This window comes from Polyodon spathula, chromosome 26 (genome assembly GCF_017654505.1).
Source record: "Polyodon spathula isolate WHYD16114869_AA chromosome 26, ASM1765450v1, whole genome shotgun sequence".
Classification (NCBI taxonomy): domain Eukaryota; kingdom Metazoa; phylum Chordata; class Actinopteri; order Acipenseriformes; family Polyodontidae; genus Polyodon; species Polyodon spathula.
This window is the reverse complement of record NC_054559.1, coordinates 14,008,455-14,030,407: the sequence shown is the minus strand read 5'-3', so window position 1 is coordinate 14,030,407 and position 21,953 is coordinate 14,008,455. Positions and strand designations below refer to the sequence as shown.

At 35.6% G+C, this 21,953-nt stretch overlaps 2 protein-coding genes across 5 annotated transcripts in view; one reads left to right on the top strand and one right to left on the bottom strand.

Annotated features, from left to right (window-relative positions):
- Positions 1-1,850, bottom strand: part of pkd1a (polycystic kidney disease 1a) — a 59,756-nt gene extending 57,906 nt beyond the window's left edge. For all 4 annotated transcript variants that reach the window (XM_041229511.1, XM_041229513.1, XM_041229512.1 and 1 more), the window contains exon 1: positions 1,350-1,850. In XM_041229511.1, the coding sequence (XP_041085445.1) occupies positions 1,350-1,615 (266 nt within the window). In that variant the 5' untranslated portion in view covers positions 1,616-1,850. The remainder of the gene's footprint in view (positions 1-1,349) is intronic.
- A 9,783-nt stretch (positions 1,851-11,633) lies between these two features.
- LOC121300608 (somatostatin receptor type 5-like) lies at positions 11,634-18,716 on the top strand. Its single transcript, XM_041229218.1, has 2 exons — positions 11,634-12,096; positions 15,251-18,716. Exon 2 carries the CDS (start codon positions 15,305-15,307, stop codon positions 16,373-16,375), a length of 1,071 nt encoding a protein of 356 aa, XP_041085152.1. The 5' UTR covers positions 11,634-12,096; positions 15,251-15,304; the 3' UTR covers positions 16,376-18,716.
- Positions 18,717-21,953: the final 3,237 nt, after the last annotated feature.

Genomic DNA, 21,953 nt, shown 5'->3' with positions numbered 1-21,953 from the left:
GGTCCCACAAACTTGTTGATGAAAAACATAAACACAAATCTGAAGTCGGCTAACACTGATGCGCCATAAACGCAACTTTTTTGTTCTAGTTTTAAGCAAACCAATGAAGATTACATTTTCAAGCACGTTTAATAACAACTAGCTGCTTGGTAAAATTTGATTGGAAGTTACAAACTAGCGCTAAATACTGTACTGTAAACCATGATGAAATACACACACACCTCTCAAGGGATAAGAAATTGGATTAATGTGTAATTATTAAAGTCGTATACATGACACGTGCACTTAATTTAATTAAAGCCCGAGTTTGCAAAAACATGCTAATTAAAGTAGCCTACCCACATAATATATGCTGGCCAGATATCACTTGCAGGTGTGCAGCTTAGCAACGCACAGCGCTTAATCTTTCTTTAAATAAAACATTACAGCGAGCCATTCATTTTCAGGTTAATGTAATAATACGGTATTGCAGGTAACACGGGAGAACAGTTTGAAAACAGTATCCTTTTGCAAACCTTTTGGTTTTCAATCCAGTAACTTATTATTGTTATTATTATTATTATTTTAACTATGCATCCATTACAAAAAAAAAAAAAAAAAAAAAAAATCGCTTCTACAAATAACAATTTGAAATAGATTGCTACTGTGTATTAGCGGAAGACCACCCATTGCACAAAAATTTACAAACATAACATTAAAGCGGCAAACTGGTGCTTGTGTTACTGTTAGTGCAATACATTTCAAGAGGAAAGTCTGTTCTTTGCATCACGCTTGTGCAAGAAATGTCATCTTTACTTTCTGGGTCAAGGTTCACAGTTTTATAGTTAATGAGTACCAACTGTAATTATACAAAATCCAGTGAAAGCAAAAATAGGTGACCACCAATGTGTGACAAATCAGTTTTAGTGCATACCTGAATTACCTCCAAACACTTATTTTTTTTTTTTTTATTTTATTTATTATTATTATTTTTTTACAAAAAGGGGCTACTATTTTTTTTTTCAATTTTTACCATAACAGTAAATTAATTTCAGATGAACCAACAGAAATTCTTGGTTAACTACTGATCTAGTTTCCCGTCGCTGAAGCTATATTGCGGTCGTTGGAAAGACAGCACATGCTTGGTTTAACCCGGTTAATAATAGTTTTGTGTACCGCTAATTAGTTCGAAGACTGTTATGCATAATACGATCTGCACCCATTACAGTACCTACAAATCCAATAAATATAATGAATACTTCTTTATTTGCCAGGTACCAGCACCATCCGGACCTTTTCGGATTTTTTGCAACTTTAACAAACTCACGACTTTTCATCTGTGCATATTCCACTAGGTAAAAACTACTTACAGAATAGCTGTATCACACGGGATATCCATCGCATCAGGTCCCTGATGTAGTCCGGTATTTGAACAATTAACGAGACAAGAAAGTTGTGGTCCCAGAACAGAGCAAGTACAGTTGTCTGGACAAGGCGCGCATCTCTCCTGAGCTTCTCCCGACCCCGAGATGCAAAAAAAGCAAAGAAAGAAAAGTAGACTGGAGAAAAGTCCAAACTTTGAGAAATAGACGCCATGTTTTCGCTTGGATACAGTCTGTCCATTGCTGTAAGGCATAGCTTACTCACATCGCATTGCCCCTGAGGTTGCTGACTTCCTGTTAGAAGAAGGGGAAACAGCGTTTTTACATAAAATCATTTAAAAGCCCCTCTTTAAAAAAAAAAAAAAAAAAAAAATCCCCCCCCCGATATGTATACGTTTCTTTTTATAACCGATTCTTCTTAAGAAAGTGTTTCAAACTGCCCAGCAAAGATCTCACTGAACTTCCTACTCTCTCGTCACTTTTCCCTTAAAGTTCTGTAATGCCGAATTTTGACACTAGGGTGTTCCGTCCCAAAAAAAGGGATACTCAACCGTTATCCAGGTTTGGTAACCCGCGCTGTAGCTTACAGGAACAAACATTGGCAGGAGAATAAAATTATTATTATTATTATTATTATTATTATTATTATTATTATTATTATTATAATAATAATAATAATAATAATAATAATAATAATAATAATGCTTTTTATATATATATATATATATATATATATATATATATATATATATATATATATATATATATATATATGGAGCAAATATGGTTATTATACCAAAAAATTATACCAATAAATTTTTTTTATTTAGTTGTTTATTTTTTAAATTAAAAGATCATAAGTTTTTAAATAAATAACTATATATCTTCGTTACAAAGATCAGAAGTTTTTGGACAGATGCCTGAGGTGTGTGTTACTTATTTTGTGAGATAAACAGGTTCGTTTGCCTTTCACAAAACTCGTAGATAAACCTGTCCCCTTTGTGTCTTCTAATAATTACGTTATAGTAATTCTGACAGCTACTGTCTAAAATTTGAAGACATGTAACTTATGGCAATGCAATAAAAATGCAGTGCAATATATTGTATCTGCACTGGCAAGGAATAAAAAAAAAAACAGCCCTAAAACCCTGTTTGACAGGACTGAAAATGTTTCTTTTTCAACACAAAATATCACTTTGATCAGGCCTCAATATCCAAATAAGCTTTGAAATCCATATATTTTAATTTAACTTAAATGCAAAATAATATGTGCCCTTATGTAGTCCAGTTATAGTTAGCGTACTATTTTCAGTGATGGTTTTTGAAAAACAATCGTATCACACTCCCTTTGTTGCGTATTAAGCTTGCACAGGTCCTAAACATTAACATTCAGCATGCACTGGTAAACGCTTTTTGCGAATGTTTACGATAAATACTAATCCAGTTATAATATTTTTAAGTTAATTGAGATGTTGGCTGGTATCATTTAGTAAATAGGTTCGGTTTGGGATAAGCGCAGAATTATCTTGTCTGTATGTTTCAGTAAAGAATAGCAGATCAAAATATTGCCACTCGAAGGGTCATTTTAACCCACCGTCAAAAACATCACTAAATGGAATAAAACTGAACGATTTGTTATTAAACTTAATTATGAAATGTTTGTGACACTGAAAATCAAAATATTCTCTTTAGCATTACGAATTAGCATCTCTCAGCGCGAGCTCTGTAGTCGAGAGTTAAGTAGGTGTCTTATGCTGATCGCATCAGAATTCCTAATTAATCAGCCGCTAGGAGGAGATTTATTACATGATGTTCACACTGTTGGTCCTGGTATTCCGGTCTAGTGCAAGGAAAACTAGGCAATGGACATACAATAGATGACACAAAGTTGGCTTGGTGAATTGTCCACTGAAAGTGTTCAGCTGAGGGAACACAAAGCCACTTTTTTCAGGAACAGTGGCTTGAAACCTGGTTCCAGGAGAGTGGGAGACCCAGTTTGAGGCAACTTTTCTGTATCAAACCCCAAGTCTCCCCTGTTGTGCCAGGCAGTGGACTGAAAGCTAGTCTCCTGAAGCCAAGTTCCAAGCCACAGTGGCTTGTGTTCCCTTAGCTTAACAGTGGCTGAAACAGACTGAAAATGACTGTGGCAATATGACGTTTAAAAGGTGTTCTACCAGACAGACACAGGGTCTGTTTTAAAACAAATGCAAAGACAAATTCCCTGAGATGAAAAAACCTATTCCCACAGTTTAAACAAGAAAGAAACGAGTGAGAACAGCAATTTAACCGCTCCTCTAAGACAATGTGCCCTGGTATTTTCTTTGCAATCTCTTTTTGAGTGTTGGAGTGAAATTACTTCTCAGCAACTCATTAATGACCCAGAAGGTGTGGTATAGAAATATCGAAATTGAGTTTTGCTTGGCTGTACTAGCCACCTAGCATAAGTGTGCAGTGGTTCTTATAGGAATGTTCGAGACAGAAGCAGCAGCAGCAAGCAGTGAGCAAGCAGTTTCAATAACAAAACTGAGGTACATTTCTCAAATGAGTCAATTTACACAAAATAACACGTCCTACATAGTGAAAGCAGGTTTACTTTGTAACCTCTGTGTTCCACTAAAAAAAACATACAATTTTTTTTTTTTTCTGAATTCACAATTCATTTTTAAAAAAATATTATTTGTAGTAAAATAAAAAAAAAAAATTGTTCTGACTGACACTGCTAAATTAAAACGTTTCCAGGCCACAGATGTTTCTGTGGTTATTTGTGACTGCGTGTCCCTAATTCTATGATTTTTTAAGTCTCCTTATAAGGACGCAGTTGGTCATTGCATGCGTTTGTTAATCCACAGTTCCATTGCCAGGTGTCTGAGATCACTAACATTAAGTAATCTAGGCACAACCATGAAAGAGTGCTTTCCAATGTGCCAGAACACTCTTGTGGCATTTTTTTTTTTCCAGCGATCGGTTTGGAGGATCAGCAGATTCAATTATACAAACTTTCCACAAGCTAGTATATTATTTTCAAACATTTTAAAATTAATATACAGTGGCTAGATTTTATTTTTCCAGTTTTATTTCAGCACTCTTGTAGAATAAGCATGTACAGAACAATTACAACGTTTCAGATTTTCAACTATAAAGCTGATGCAACTGTCTACTTTGAATATGATCTGTACAAAGAACTGTTTCTTGCAAAACAGTTTATTTTGATTATAAGAAGTACAGGAATGCTAAAATCAGGAGAAAAAAATTGGGAATTCAGAAAAAAAACTTACAGTAAAGTAATGCAACAATTACAATTACTGACCTGGTAAACAATTAGGAAGTGGCTCTCGGCAATACCATGAATTCAGTATACATTTGTAAATTATATTTGCCCTTATTTAATAATACATTCATCCATTCAGTCACAGTTTTTAATTCATTAATTCATTTATATATATATATATATATATATATATATATATATATATATATATATATATATATATATATATATATATATATATATATATATATATATATATATATATATATATATATATCTATATATATATATATATATATATATATATATATATATATAAAATTACAATAGAACAAGACATTTGTAAACTGATGGGGTACAAAAATGTGCACTGTCAAGATGTATAGCATAGATAGGGCCAAAGAGTATTAAATATATAGGCCACATATGCATAATATATTCTTTATCATATTTCAAATACATGTTTTGTTGCAGACTCTTCCAGGCCTATAGATATAAACCAGCTGAGCATGCAGGCTTACTTTAGGTATGATGAGCTGACAGTATTAAAGACTGTAATGACGTAGTGTACAAAGGCTAATACACAGGAGTTACAGTATAGCAATCTGAATGCTAACAGAAATAAAAAAAATATATAAAAGCTGAATTGTAGTTTCTTTTTTGGATAAAGATTACTGAATGATGGTTCTTTTATTCCATGTAAAATGAACCTGGCATATTATACTCTTGACTTTCATCAGTTTCGTTGCATTTCACTGTATTTGCTTCTAGACTACTGATTGCCCTTCAAGCCGGTTAAGAGCCTTGAATACGAAACTCAATTCCACTGGTACATCAGTTGGACAGCCGTGCTCCAGTCACCCCATGCAAAATTACAAAGAGTTATCCTAAACTAAATACATCAACTGAACACCAGGGGGAGCAGTCTTCACTGTTCTGTTTTATCCTTTTTATGTAACTGGTTTATTTTCAGTTATTTAAAATCAAAAACACAGATTTAATGGAAAGGATAACATAGCAACGCCCTTTACAGGTGCAATTATAGGTAACACCTCCTCAAAGCTTCACTAGAAAATCAGCTGTAATTACATTTGTTTTTATTTTTTGTCTTGATGGCTAGGGGAAATTGAGTAAGTGGTTGTTATAAAATGTACAGCACGCCATGCTAAAAGACTAATAATGTATGGTAAACCATCGAACAGATTGTCTACAAGCTACACATGTGTATGATTGTTTACCCCTTCTAAAGGTATTGAATCTCAATCAAGAAAACCTGTTTCCATCCAGTCTACCTGTTGACAGTGTTATGGCAGGTGTTTCCATTATGTTGTCCAGTTTCTGCTTACACTACCCCTTGACAAGTATTGGTGCACATTACTATTGGGTCTGTAGATGAAAAGAAAGTTTCTATGTATAAACATAAATTAAAATTACATCAGCTCTTCACATTTCTTTATTTGTTCAGAGAATGAGGTTATTTCAATCTCAGCTTGATTAAGTCATTTTCAAACCTGTTCCCCTGCATTAACAGAAATATACCTTTTATAAAAATCAATGAAGCCCGCTGACAGAACAATATGTTAATTCCGGTCTCCACAGAGCAAACCTTGAATGAATTATAAAACTATTTGATGGCTTGTTGTATTTCTTTGCAAACCTCCAAGGTTCAAGTAGAGAGGCGATGCTAACCTGGAAAACGCGGTGTGCATATTTTAAGTTTATTCTTTATGCATTCCACTGACTCTAACTGCCACAATCAAAATGCACAGTGTTGCTAGAATCCTCATACCAAAAGATAAAACTCTGTTGGTTAACAAGAACATACCAACAGAATTAAAATCAGTCCTTCACCATCTTAACTGGTGTTACATAAACATTTTGGTGAGGTATAGTGCAACACAGGTGGCTTACAGTATAAATCATTAATGATCATTATGATGAGTCTTTTATATTCCCCAATAAAATATACAGTTTGTATCAGTTATTGAAAGGATCATGCTTAAGGTGATCCAAACAACTTATTTGGTGCAAATGCAAAGGTGTGAACTTGGCTCTTATTTTATTACAGAGCTTTTAAACTAAGATATGCCACCATATTTTGCAAGGGACTAAAAGACGTCTGTGAAAGACAGTAAGTCTTCAGTAAGTCTTTCTTAATGTACAGTAAGACACTGAAACCTATTGGTCTTTAATAACAGTCACTCAACTCTGTCTGGGGGATACAGCTTTTACATATTACACAATACATGCCAGGGATGTCAATTTTCAATATAAAATAGGGTTACAGTTACAGTCTAGTTATACAATTCGCTCATATCGCATGTGTTTCTAGAATGTTGTCCAGCCACGGAATGTGTTTCTAAGGCATTATCGCTTTTATTTTTTAATACAGTGCTGTATAATACTGGGCTATAGAATATTTAAATGCAGTCACCAGACGTTTTCCAAGGTAAATGATCTGCTACTTTCCCCTGCTTACAACACTTACCATACTCAACTTGTGTTTGGTTCCATGCTATGGTTATGCTTTGCAGCATTGTTTTTACTTCTCCTCGCATGACTGAGGTAATGTCTATACAGACAAAAACCAGTCGCTGAATACTGATTTTGCAGCTCACCATCTGTCCAGGATGAACCTTTTCAAACAGCGACAATTCCACCAGTGAAGTGAGCTATTAATATCTCCAGTGTTCTGGCTCCTTACTCTCTGGCCTTGATCTGGTGACTTAGGGTCCTGAAGCAACAGAAGGCCAAGGAATTTCACAGGAAGAGCAGAGATGTGTTTGACACCTTTCGTCTATTGACGGATGAGCAATCAATGCTCCATCACCAAAGCTTGTACATCAGTTACTGTACAACTAATTTCAAAAACAGGCTTTCAAGCATGCCCTCCATTTTAATAAAATGGGTTACGAGAGGCTTCTAGTTTATACAAACACTTGTCTTTTAGGAATAGCCATGCCTCAGTCACTTTATCAGTGCATTTAACTTCAGCAGTCTTTACAGGTTAGCTAATTAAATACGAAAAATAAATATAAATGGGCATGTACAGTGAACCCCACTTAATATTATCAGTTCTGTTACTGTCACACTCTACTTAAAAGCAACATTTGGAATCAATATAGGTCCCACTGTTACAGGCTGATTTATTGCATGAAACTGTTTTTGTTCAATCCTATAGAGGGTGCTGTGGTACCCATATGTGGATTATTTCCAACATTTACTAGAATTGTTTATGCCACACACACACACACACACACACACACACACACACACACACACACACACACACACACATATATAATATATATATATATATATATATATATATATATATATATATATATATATATATATATATATATATTATTTTATATTAGAAGTTAACCACTTTTTAAAATTATGTTTTCTTAACTTGTTAGCTTTTTCAACATTTTCACTGGATCTCTCGTTTTGCTCAAAAGACCACTTGGACATAATGCAAAATATCTTATACCTTCAAATGTATGCAAAGTTGCATTGACCAATACATCCCACAAGTGCAGAATCAGAAAGACTGGATTCTGTTAATTTCCCCTGAGCCCCCGTCCCCCCCTCCATCCCAGTCTTGACAGTAACTTTTGCAGAAAAACAAAATCTCACTTGCTAAATTCATTTGAATAAATACTTATTATCTTAAATCTTAAACAGCAGAGCATTACTGTAATTAAGGAATGACAGAACAAAAAAAGCCAAAAGGACTGAAGACTGCTAAAGGATTGCAAAGTGATTTTTTTTAGTCCTCTGATCTGATGACCAAGCCAATGGCCTCTTTACACCCCAGGGAGCAAGGGTGTGCAGTCTCTAGTGAAGACCAGCACCTTCACACAGCTAGGACGTGAACCTGCCTGCACTCCTGTGACTACAAGAATCACCCTGCACGCCACGTGGATATGTGATTGTCTTCCTGTTGCCTGTAAATAAATACAATAATACACAACTGTTTCCTGCTTTGCTTACATTAATGCAATATTACATACAATAATAGCAGTCAGGCTTCTGCTAAATGTTTTGACCTTGAAAATGTCAAGATTATAATAACACTGATCAAACAAAAGTTGTTTTTTTAATTTTTTTTTGGTTCTATTCAAACACTTTGGCAACATACCAGAAATGTGTACGCGCATCTTATACTGATATAATTGTGTTCTATTTAGATACATGCAGAGAAAATAATTTCTGACAGATGAACCCACAGTGTATGTACTGTATTTTCCAAACACCCAATACAAACATGTACAGTCACAATGTGCTGTTCAGTGAAAGCCCAATATGAGAATGGCATGTGTTCGCTGTTAGCAGTATCATATTGTATACTTGCTGGGACAACGGTTTTGGGCACGGTCCTCCCAGCATCTTGTTTTTTCTGTTATGCAAATAAGTGAGAGAGAGAGAGATGTACGCTGGGCTTGATTGATTCCAGAGAGCTTAGGCAGAGAGAGAGAGACTTTAGAAAATGGAATAATGTGAAATGTCTTTTTGCCATTGATTTTATAATGTTATTTCTTGCCACCTTCTCTTGCCAGGACCCCCTTGGAAATGAATTGTATATCTCAAGGGCTCGAATGGTTAAATATATACATTTAAATTCAATTAGAATGTGTCTTCCACACTGAGAAAGGAGAAAGTGACTTATCTTTGATTCTTGTCAGACACTGACACTGTAGAAATGAACAGAGTAGAACATCCATGGGCCCTGTCTGAAGGATACAGTGTTTTTTTTCAGAGCAGACTGTGTAAAATGACATCTCACAGCAATCACTAGAACAGCCAGCAGCTCATTTCATAATGTGGTTCCTAGACGTGACTCATGTACTGTATTATCAATTGGTACTAACAGTGAAACCAGCCACTGCTTGCAGCTTCTGTTCTGTGTAAGCTACAGTTTGTTCTGTAAGCTGCAGAATTTGAAGACAAGCACATTTTCATGCCTTTGCTTGTTGCTGTCAATTCCATACCTCCCACCTCCTTTCTTGTAATGAAATGTATTGTAGATTTTACTGGTCTTACAAAGATACTGAATATGATCCAGAGCTTTGAGTTGTGAAACTGAAGTATTTTAATCACCTGGTATTGCTGGTATGCTTTGATCACAAATGTTTTATTTTAGCACTGGGTATCTGAACTGCATCAACTACCTATGGAATTAGGTCTAGAAATAGGTGGTGTGCAAAAAACAGTGTGCAACTCCTAGCCATGTTAAACACCTGCTAGACATACTTTATGAAATACGGGACACACAGATTGATTAAGTTTGAATTGTTGTGTTTTGTGCACCAACTTAATTGTCTGAAATTGGTTTGCCCTGACATAATTTGCATCTGACAAATATGTCTAAACTATTAATGGCTTCAGGTTCACAACATCACAAAACAACTCTGGTCACATCAGAATCAATCTTTGCCCAACAAAGTAAGTGCATGGTTTCTCCTTGGACTTTGAGCTAGTTCATTCAGTTGACCTCCCAATGCAGGTACGATTAGATTCCTTTAAGTAACATCAGATCTACAGGTAATCAACCGTAGAACATGTAAAGAGTCCACAGGACTGCAGGTGGATTGTTGAAAAGGGTTCTAACAAAGAACACACAGGCAGAACATGCAGAGGGCAGACTGCAGTGTTTGAATTAGGCTTGCTGTTGTTTCAGGACAGTTTATAATCACACACTGTGATGCTCCTGTCAGAGTGTTCACATGGGCTATTTCTTGTATTCCCTGCACAGCTGCTATCAAACTAAGAGGCAACGCAATCAAAAGCAAAATTTGCCCCAGGTCCCATAGTAGTCAAACAAAAATAAAATCACTGTAAAAAATGGTAATTCAGTGATTACTATGGGTAACTTTAACCTAAATGACAGTGGAACAACACATATACTGATGCATTATCAGAGTCAGAAAAAATGTAATAAACGCCTGCCATATTTAACATAATTTTAGGAAAGGGGTTGTCATCTGTAACTAGGGAAATTCTTCTTCTTCTTCGTATTATTATTATTATTATTATTATTATTATTATTATTAGAAATGTAATATTTAAAGTGCAAATGTACAGGTCTTTTAGGGTCTAATTAAGGCAGATTAATTAATTTAATCAAATGCACTGCCATTGTAATTGGAAGATTTAGCTGCTTGCTACAGTACCTAATGGGAAATATTTTTTAAACATAATATTGAAAATGCAAATTGCCATGGTTACAAATGCTACTTTTATTAATGGCTAATGAAGGCAATTATTGTTCAAGTGCATTTGCAACACGGGTTTATGCTAATTTAATTAAGAAAAAGATAAATAAATGTAATGCAGATTGCAGTCGTTTTGTACTATTCATTTTAATTACCTTCTTGCCACTAGAGGGGGTAAAGATTAAATAAATGTCCGTGTAAATTTGCTAAACTTGTTTAGTTCAATTATACAAGCAATATATATTATATAAATAATGCACATACGTACGTACGTACGTGCGTGCGTGTGTGTGTGTGTGTGTGTGTGTGTGTGTGGGGGGGCAGGTATTACTATCAATGTGGGGACAAAATTTGAGAAAATGTCCCCACAAAGACAGTAACTCCTGAGAAAACGACGTTGTCCCCACTTTGTAAAACACTTTTTAAATAACTAAATATGCCTTTTAAAAAAAACTAAAAGTTCCAAAATATTTAGTTTGTTGTCGGAATAATAATAATGTCGTTGTAATAAAGACATAATATGACGTAACAACACTTCTAAAAGCACATTTTAAAAGTATACTATTCTTCTTTCTAGATGAAGTACGAACCGTTTCAATAATATCTACTTAAAATCGAGATGTCCTTGGTCGGGTAGTGAACGAACCAGTGGGTACGGGTACATGTTTATGTCAAACTACTATGAAGAAAAAACAGGAACACACATCTCTTAAAAAGCTTCTTAGCTTTTCTGCGGGAATGATGCAGCACTGGCAGAAGCTACGCAACTCCTCCCCCGTGGCATAGGTGCTTAGCAAACACTGTCACGTTTTTATATTGATAAATACCAGCGCTCCTGCCAATGGGGCTCATAATTTAGAAGTGAAGCAGCTGAATACTACATTCGACATGAGATAAACCCAGCAGCTTTCTTTGCATATGTGCTGTTTAAACACAGACTTCAACAAAAGTAGATTTTATAAAAACAGACAAAACACACACAATTAGCGGTCACACATAGTGGAAAGACAATAGTCAACATTAGCCATACCTGTACCAGCTCAGTTCTAAGCCTTGCACAAAATCTACTACTGTATAGTAACTTCCTGAGAATAGACTGTCCCTGCTTTAGCTGGATTACTCCTCATTGAGAACACCGGCGTTTGCGAAAGCTGGCGGCAGTTTAAAATTGTTTTTACAGTTTGGGTTGGATAAAAGATGAAGACATCGACTGAACGACGCAGGTTATAAGCAGCATTTGAAACAGGTACGTGTTTTAACATTTGATGAAGACAAAGGCGTAGTACAACACGAAAACTAAATTTTTGAATTAGTTTATTTTTAATGTTATTTAAAATAAAGTGAGAAAAGAAGACGAGCTACTCGAATGCATGTATACAGGTATTTAATGGATAAATAATACCGTTTTTTTAATTATTATTTTTAATTTATTTAATAACGTATTTTTTATTATTATTTTAATGTATTTATTTTGTACCCATTTATTTTGTCGTGTAGGAGTATACTGCTGGCAGGTTAGCCTTCACTTTTAACCATTGTCTGTGAGTAACCAGTGAGTGTAACTAGGCTAGAACTAGCCTGTATTTTATGCTGCGTAACTCAATTCTCTTTTTAATTACATTTAATTTTAATTCCAATAACATTTCATGCAATTGATGTATGGAATTCTTGCATAGTGACTTGTGTAGTAGCATTTCCCTGCATTTCTGTAACTTTAGTTCATACAGAGCTATGTATACAGCTAGGCGTGCTTAAGGTGATGTCCAGAACTTACTCATTTTGTCTTGTAGCAGAATATATGAGAAATATACAGTTAGGATTTATTTCCGGTTTCTCAGAAGATACCCCAAAAGACAAATATTGCCATAATAGTAAGGATAAGAACCACTCCTGAGGCGTGAAATACCTGGTCGGTTCAGTTAAGGAACTTGCCTAAGGATGATGCTGGTATACTAGATTGTTCTATTTAAACGGGCTACCAGGAGATTGCGAACATGCATTGACTTATTGTGTGTGTGTGTCTATATATATATATATATATATATATATATATATATATATATATATATATAGCTGCATCTCCCTGTTGCTGCTATGTTTCAGTCAGGAAGGGCAAGAGAGCAGATCTCATAGACGTAGGTAGAGGGTTGATTGGAGCATGTTTCACCAGCTTCCAAATGATCTACAAAAACACACTTTTGGGGATGCTATTAGTCAATGGAGGGCAGCAGGTGTTTAAAATGTTTTAATAACAGTGGTAATGATGGTTTCAAATGATCTACTGTTCCATTTACTGTACACTGTAGTTCTAAAGTCTCCTACTCATTCAAGATTTCAGATAGGATGTCGGTTATATATTATATATATATATATATATAATATCTATATATAATATATATATATATATATATATAAGAAACTGACAAAAGAGGGCGCTGTTATGCCAAATGAATCCACCCAGTTAACAACAATTTTAATCAAATTCAAATTTGGCCAGTATATTACTAAGTTTTGTAGGCAAAGTTTTCATTATTAACCTGTTAAAAAAAAATGCTAAGCAACATATTATAAACAAGGTAGCATAACAAGTTTTTCCAGAACCCTCATTCGGGGTGTGAATGTAAACAAACAAACCGGTCTGCAAAAGGGTCTGAAGAAATAAAATTCACGGAAAGCTGGTATAGAGTACATTACATACTGTACAGTAGACATCAAACGTACAAATACATGCAGAGTTTTGTGGTTAAATCATGTGGCACATGTGTAAACTGGCCGTCTGACTTTGAATACTCTGTACGTTTTTTCAAATAGGTCCGACAACACAGGGCTTCAGAATATTCACAATGTCTTCAATCTTTTATAATGGATAAATGAAAGCCAGGTATTATACTAGAAAACAATATTCTACTGTAGAACATTTCCTTGAATATGTGTTTTAGTCACAGAATCAAACATTACAAAAGTTTAATATGCTTTGTGTATCTGACACAATAAGACCAATACATAGGGTACAGTACAGGATTTGGCAGCACCTTGTTTATTGGGAAGTGTAGTCCCAAGGCTGGAGTTGGTTTTCAGAGTCACATCATAAACAGCAGCACCTGGTTTTTCTTGGAGACCATTTGTCCAAGTACCTGGCTCAGCCTTCCTTAACTTTGGAAAGTTGAAAAGGTCAGACTCGGTGGTTTAGCTATTATGTTAATATGGCTTAGTGTTTATGTTTACAATACAACCCTGCTGACATGATTTGTTACTGTAATATCAGCACTGTGTTGGCTTGCCTCAGTGATCACGCGCATGAACACATTTATTTGCAAAACAGGGGGGAAAAAAATGAATGTATATTGTTTTGGTACCCTACTGAGTTTGAAGAGAGGCATGCGTGTCTAATGTGTTAAGGTTTTTAAGGTGATTTATGATTAGTATTTTTCATGAACAAAAGTAAACCAGTAATAAAGGACAAAGATGTTTAATTTCTGGAGGAAAAAAGCTTTGCCTCTATGACTTTAGCCTCTTCACATAAACAACTGCACTGAGGATTCTTTGTACCAAATGGAATTTCTGCTCTCTGTTACCCAGGTTTAAAAAAAAAAAAAATGCTTCTTATGTTTGCCAACATTTAAATGTCTAAATATCACGAAAGGCGGGAAATGAATGTGAAGTATAGTCTCTGTGGGACTCCATTTCTGCTATGTGGGTACCCATATAAGGTGAAGCTAAAAACACAAGCCCCCATTTACATCCCGCATGAGTGGCACAAATCCAGCAGACAATGTGATATTCAAGGCTCTTCAAACAGCCCCAAATACATGTTTACCACAGTAAAACATTGTATAGTAAAGCAAGTGAAACCTGCATGGTAAAGCTTGGTGAAAATCCTGTTCAGGAAAGTTAATGTAATCATATAAATATGAAGCCATTAGCCCAAAATGTATTCTTACCAAAACATATACTTGACTTAGTTTCTTAACGCTCCAAGAGTTTATGATTAATTTGTTGCCTATGTTTGCGGGGTGCATTATTATAAACTGCTAAACGACTGTGTTGATTTCCAATAACAAAGGGGAAAGATGAAAGCTAAGCTGTTTTGTGTTTGACTTGACCTGTACCACAGCGGGAGGTTTGATTTATACGAAGCAAATGTCTCTGCACCTTATTTAATGTGTAATCTCAAACATACTTTAAGAAAATAGAGAAGATATAGTTTGGGGGTCTCTTTTATTGATCTTAACAGAATTAAAAAGTGACTGTATTAAGAGCCGTGTGTATTTATAGAATTAAAATTAACCCCTGTATGTTTTATTATGCAATTTAATGAATTTGTACAGGTTGTGGGTTGTTTAGTTAGCGGGGGTTGACGACACACATTGTTGATTTTAGTTTCTTTATTCTCTTTCTAGGATTAATAATCCTTCACGTTTTCATCTGGGAGCCCTGAGAACACTGAGGACACCATGGCAGGCTTTACAGATCCCGCTTTTGACGTTGACTTGAGAGAATTCAACCAATCTACTGTCAATAACTTAACACACAATGATAAAACAATGCGAGACCTGCCTCTACAGGGTGTAAGCGCAATTATCATCCCTATAATTTATTCCATAGTGTTTGTAGTCGGACTTGGTGGAAACACTTTGGCCATCTACGTAGTCCTTCGATACACCAAAATGAAAACGGTTACCAACATTTACATTCTAAACTTAGCGGTGGCCGATGAGCTTTTTATGCTGGGATTGCCATTCCTTGCCACGCAGAATGCCCTATCCTATTGGCCTTTTGGAATCTTCCTCTGTAGACTTGTCATGACAGTGGATAGTATCAACCAGTTTACCAGTATCTTCTGCTTGACTGTGATGAGCATTGACCGCTATCTCGCTGTGGTGCATCCCATCAAGTCCACCAAGTGGCGTCGGCCCAGAATAGCCAAGATGATCAATGTAACTGTTTGGATATTGTCCTTTATAGTTGTGCTGCCGGTAATCATATTTGCGGACGTCCAAGAAAGCATACAGACTTGCAACATCAACTGGCCGGAACCAACATCAGTCTGGTCCACTGTTTTTATAATTTACACATCAGTTATAGGGTTTTTCGGCCCTTTGCTGGTGATTTGCCTGTGCTACCTTCTGATTGTGGTCAAACTCAAATCATCTGGTTTACGAGTCGGGTCGACAAAGCGAAGAAAGTCTGAAAAAAAGGTCACCAAAATGGTGGTCATCATCGTCATGGTGTTCGTATGTTGCTGGCTACCCTTCTACATCCTGAATATAGTTAACCTGATTGTCATCTTGCAAGAAGAACCTGTCCAGATCGGGGTGTATTTCTTTGTGGTGGTCATGTCTTATGCTAATAGCTGCGCTAACCCCATCCTATATGGTTTTTTGTCTGACAATTTCAAACAAAGCTTTCAACAAGTGCTGTGCTTTCGCCAAGGGAATGGTGTTGAAGATGGTGAGACCAACACGCAAAGGACGGACAAGGTTGTTCTTCAGGAATCGATTTTAACTGAAAAACAACAGCACTAACGGCCACATGCAAACAAGTCACTTATGAATGAAGTTCCAGATTCATTAAGACACTAACACTGTAACGAAAAAACAGGACTTTTAGAAATGTGTACAGATCATAGAATGACAGACCAAAATTCTGAAATAAGTCACCTTAATTTCATGATTCAATTCGATGACTGTACAGTTTCAATTTACAAACTAGCTGTGAGAAGAGCATGTTTTGTGACCTTTTATTCTAGTGCTGATTGCCTAAGAGTAGTATTCCCGTGCCAAACTAGTCAATCAGTCTTACCAGTCACAATAAGCTAGCTCATATGGGACAGTCCATTTTTATTACAAACAGTATATTTCTTCTAAATTTAGAGTTTGCATTATTGTTAGTGTTTTCAATAGGGGCTAGTGGCCGGGTGTAAAAAAGTGCAGTACTCAGTCTCCAAAGACAAAAAAGATGCTTTTCCCCAACTCAAACCCATTACTTACAAATATATATATATATATATATATATATATATATATATATCCCTGAATAGATCATTGTCTCATCTTCATATACTTTTAAAGTGCAGCAGTGCCCTAGAATTTTCCTAGTCCTTCATTTTACGTTGGTGACTGCCAAGATTGAATGTCAGATTAAGATTATAACCCATGTGCTGTGCTCCCACTGCCTGCCATAGCATCTAAAAAGTTGGATTCCTCAGACAATAATGCAATTGCCAAAACATGGTCTGCTACTATGATCTATGGCCTGCTTTTTAATTCTTACGCAAGAAGATTTGCAAATAGCAGAAACTTCTCATATTGCTGTACCATGGTGTCTGGAATAGTGAATGTGTTTTCAATAAAATCTGTTAAATGAGTAAAATATGTACAATCTGCAAAAAAAAAAAACAAGTGCATGTAACAGTTGCCAACATCCAACAAAGAATGAACATCTACTGTTTTTTTCACACCAGCAAGGAGTTTTCTGCTTTGCTTTAACTATTATATTTAAATACTTTGATGTTGGTTAAAATCTATACTTTAAAGTAATTCCACTATGGCGACTGTGTAAAATAGCTCAGCTTTACTTGTCTGATAAAGCAATTCAATTTTCAAATGCTGGTTATTTGTTGAACATGCACACACACAAGCTTTAAGTGTAAGTAGATTTGATTAAAATATTCCTTAAAGGACAGATAAAGTTCTCTTGAATATTATTAATGAAGCTGCTAGGTGTTTAGAACTTATACACAAACAATGTTAGAGGCTTTTAATATCAAACAAATAGTTACTGTGGTTGATTATGTTCTAAATGGTTTCACTTGTAGTGAATTGTATGAAAGGCCTGTAAAAGCTACCAAGACCTGTTAAAGGACCTGTTAATCTCATGCAATAGTGCAAAATGTTCACTGTCATTTTTTTTTTTCTCTGAGGGGGTATTCAGAAGGAAGTGTGGTTGTGCTGTAATTATGTTTTTTTTTTTTTTTGGTGAATTTGCCACAGAAATAAGAGTTTAATGGACTTTTTGCTAACATGGCGCTAGATTAAGGAACATTCTTATAGACTTAAGTGTACTACAGCTGTCTCTATGTACTGTCAAGCTAATTATTTGATTCTGTGACCGTGTAAGGCTTATACAAAAAGGATGTTTTACAAAAAAAAGAAAACAAGCAACATATATTAATAGTATTTGGCTTTTAAATGTTAAGTCTATTTAGCTGCATTAGTCGTGTTGTGTCTTATCATGGATTATATTTACATTACTGTTTGTGTCACGTACACTGACTTGTCCGTATTCTTTAGATCGTAAAAGCATGTATTATTAGGGTTTGTTGAAGCTGGTTTCATCAGTGTAGGTTGGGAACTTTGAATCAAACTTTGTGGCAAATGAAAATATTCTGTATTTTAATTAATCAATATATATAAGTGTAATGTATCTATGTAATATTGTGTATTGAACTTGAAACAGTCATACTGAAAAAAGGATATTGTACGTGTGTTTTTATTTGGTCTCTGTTCTCGTTTAAGTAAAAGTCTGTCCAAAGTTTATTTGTTGTATTATTTTTTAAATGTATTTTTCTCAATGGTGTTTCTGTAAAGTGCTTTTTAGTCAGTGATGCCTTGGCTGTTTTCCAAGCTTGTTTGTAGACAAGATGTGTTGTTTCAAAGTGGTTAACACATACACAAAAAAAATCAACGAGCAACAGAAGGCATAACCTCGGGGGAAGAATGTTCAACTGCAAAATTACAGTACTAGCTTACCATGGTTTCATGTTTTTATGTGATGCTGAAATAGTAAGTTATCAGTATTGTTAAGGAGCTCTGTCTGTTACCAGTTACTATTGAGTTAATTGCTTGTAATAAAATGTAGTGATAATGGGACTGCTTTTGTAGATGTTCTATTCAATAATGATTAAAACAGATTTTTTATTATGAATGCACAATGGCTGAAATTTATATTATTAATGAATACTACATTTGACCTTACATGTCTTTTGATGTTCATCCCTGGATGACTGTGTGCAGTGACTGCTGCAATCATGTTTAGAAAAGAGATAGAGAGGAAAGAATTTGGGGGTCTACATTGGGGGTTTGATTTAATTAGCTAACAATACATTTTAAAGTGACTTGAGAGAGAGAGAGAGATACTGACTGTAGGTTAATCTATTTGTCACGCAGAATAGAGACATGATTTGCATGTTTCTAACAAGGGGAGCTGGAGCTGAGCAGTACAGGGAGCATGGGGTTCCTACCACCGCCCCCCACTTTTAGAAAGTCTCTGGCATCAGAATTAGTTGACCAATCAATGACATAACTGGGGGTGAGATGCTAAGTGAAGACTGCAAAAACGATAGCGTCAAAAACTGATAAAAACACCCCCACATAAGCTTACACTAAATATGCCATGGAATTTCAGATAATACCCTTGTGTACAATGCTTCTGAACATCCTCTTCATCCTTTCTTATTCTGAACTTTTGGAGATCTGTATATGTATTCATGGTTTGTTCTTTGACTTTTTGACTAAGAGACAAAAACATTAGAACTGTATACGCATTGAATAAATGAATGAGTGCTATACAATAAAGTATAGTGCTTGTACAATATCCTGTCAACATGGACAATCAATGAGTGAACAAGGGAATACTGTGAATATTTAGCAAAACTTAATTACAGGTAGTCATTGCTGTTGCCAATACCCTGGATGCAAAGACAGCTAAATGGTAAAATTTGAGGGGCTCCAATGTGTGGTGTACATTGTGAATACAGAGCAGCATAATGAATTTCAGTCAAGGGGTGGCACTGGAGTAATACATGCAAACAGATGCAAAGCATATAGAACTGAGGTCTGTTTCTATGGGGATCTCGGCAGTTGCAAGGAAAGAAGAGGCCTAATAGGAAAGGTACTGTACAGCAGATATCACAAGAACAAGTTTCATCAGTGTGTATTGGTGAGGAAGGGGTTAATAGTGGTTGAGAGGCCACAGAAACATATATTTGTATTTCTATTCAGCAAACCTTGTACTATTGTGTAAGAGAATATGGTAGAGATCAGACAAGCATTCAAAGATAAGTGATGGAAATTGGCCAATTAAGTACATTGTACACTGGAGCAACTGAATACATAACATAACCTTCGCTAGCTAGAGAAATTAATTCTCTATGTGGGAGATTTTTCATTGACCCGCATAACACTTTTAGAAGAGAATACAGTTTACTACCTTAAAATTGAAAATAAAATATATAATTAAAAAACACCATTCAAAAAAGGGGGCTTGCACGAATAATTTATGACCTCCTACTTATAATGTAGTCTGTCAATGACTATGCACTATAATGGGATCTGGGTTAGTATTTAGATGGGAGACATTGAAAAAACACAAGTAGCAATCATGTATTTTCCTTTTAAAACAGTATTTAGTACTACACTTCATTAAAGAAAGTTCATGTCTTATTCTCAGTGAAGGAATACAACTCAGAGATGGTCTTTGGGTTTATTCAAGCAGATCGGTCTTTCTTTATTACACACTGCAGTATGGAGGCTATGTCTACTTGCTAGGCTCAATAGACTGAAGCAAAAGTGGAAGACATAAGCATTACTAGGCCCTACAGGAGGAGTGAAGCGATGGAGTGGGAGTTCCCGAGCCCCTGGATAGGTTCTAGCAGCAAGACAACATGAGCACACAAGCCAATAAACTACAAGTTACAATGGTGCTCCTCCCAGGGGCAAAACAGCAAGATGGTAACAGTTGATTGACAAAGGTCTGAGTTGTTCAGATCTGGAATTCTTCCATCTACTAAGGAGCCAGCCTTAGATCATCCTCCCAACCTCTCTATACCATCTGTGTCCTTGTACCTTGAGAAACAAGCTTTGCACCAGGAAGGGTGGAACACCTTATCTTTCCTGGTACCAGTGGGAGAGACGCCACCTGCAACCCAGACATTCCAGAAAGAAATAGGCCCCATGCTGCATTACCTGCTAATACATTAGAAGAGGCTACTCAGAAATAAAACCAAGAATTCTGCAAACCAGACAGTTACTGATGTATGCAGCGAGAGATAATTTGCTTTACAATTTACCAAAACTCTATCAAAATGTCACGCAAAGTGTAACTTCCATCCTACGCCACGGTGACATTTGATTGCAGCTCTTCCATTTGGAAAGGTGTTCCATGGCCAATTTTGGTCTGCTAGAATCTAATAGAAAATAACACATTAGTAATACATTGCATCTCTCTCTCTCTCTCTCTCTCTCTCTCTCTCTCTCTCTCTCTCTCTCTCTCTCTCTCTCTCTCTCTCTCTCTCTCTATATATCTATATATATATATATATATATATATATATATATATATATATATATATATATATAGTATATATATATATTCCGTTTTTGTATACTTTGATGGTAATTACTGCCCATATTAGAAAGGACCAAGGAAAGCATTGTTCAATACTCCGATGCAGAATGTGCTATAATGACATCACTTAGTGCATAGTAATTAATAAATGGCTTAGTTGTCTTCCCCCACTCAATATCTTTTCATGGACTGACTGGCATAGCTAGTTCCTCTTCAAGTCTAGTTAACCTTGATAAAATACATGTATTTTCTATAATAGGGGACTTTATCTTCAGTGGTGCTAAAGTCATTGCAATCGACTGCATTGTTCTTCCTATCTTTTCGTTTAATACATTAGCATTTATGTATTTTCAGTTAGATAAATATCAATAGAGAAATGTGTTATTCTGATCTCCACCTTGATGCCTGTGTCCTGTGCTTAATAATAGGTGTCAACCACTGATGAATAAGGGAACTGTTAACTTTACCCATTGGGGCCTGGGTCTATATTCAATCTCAAATAGTATACAACATTGGTGAGTTGCGAACAATACACAATTTTTCGCTTTGTGTGTGTTGTTGCTATTGATGCCCCTACTGGAACCTAGCAACTGTTTATTTTATTCTTCTAAAGGTCGTAGAAAGCAGGCAGTGATTCCAAAGCTTCTAATTAGCTCCAGCATACATATGTGCCTGTTTTGTGTTCTTTTTCTTTTTTTTTTTTTTTTTTTTTCTTTCTGTTGTGGTCAATACAGAGAATCGAGAGTTGTCAATGTT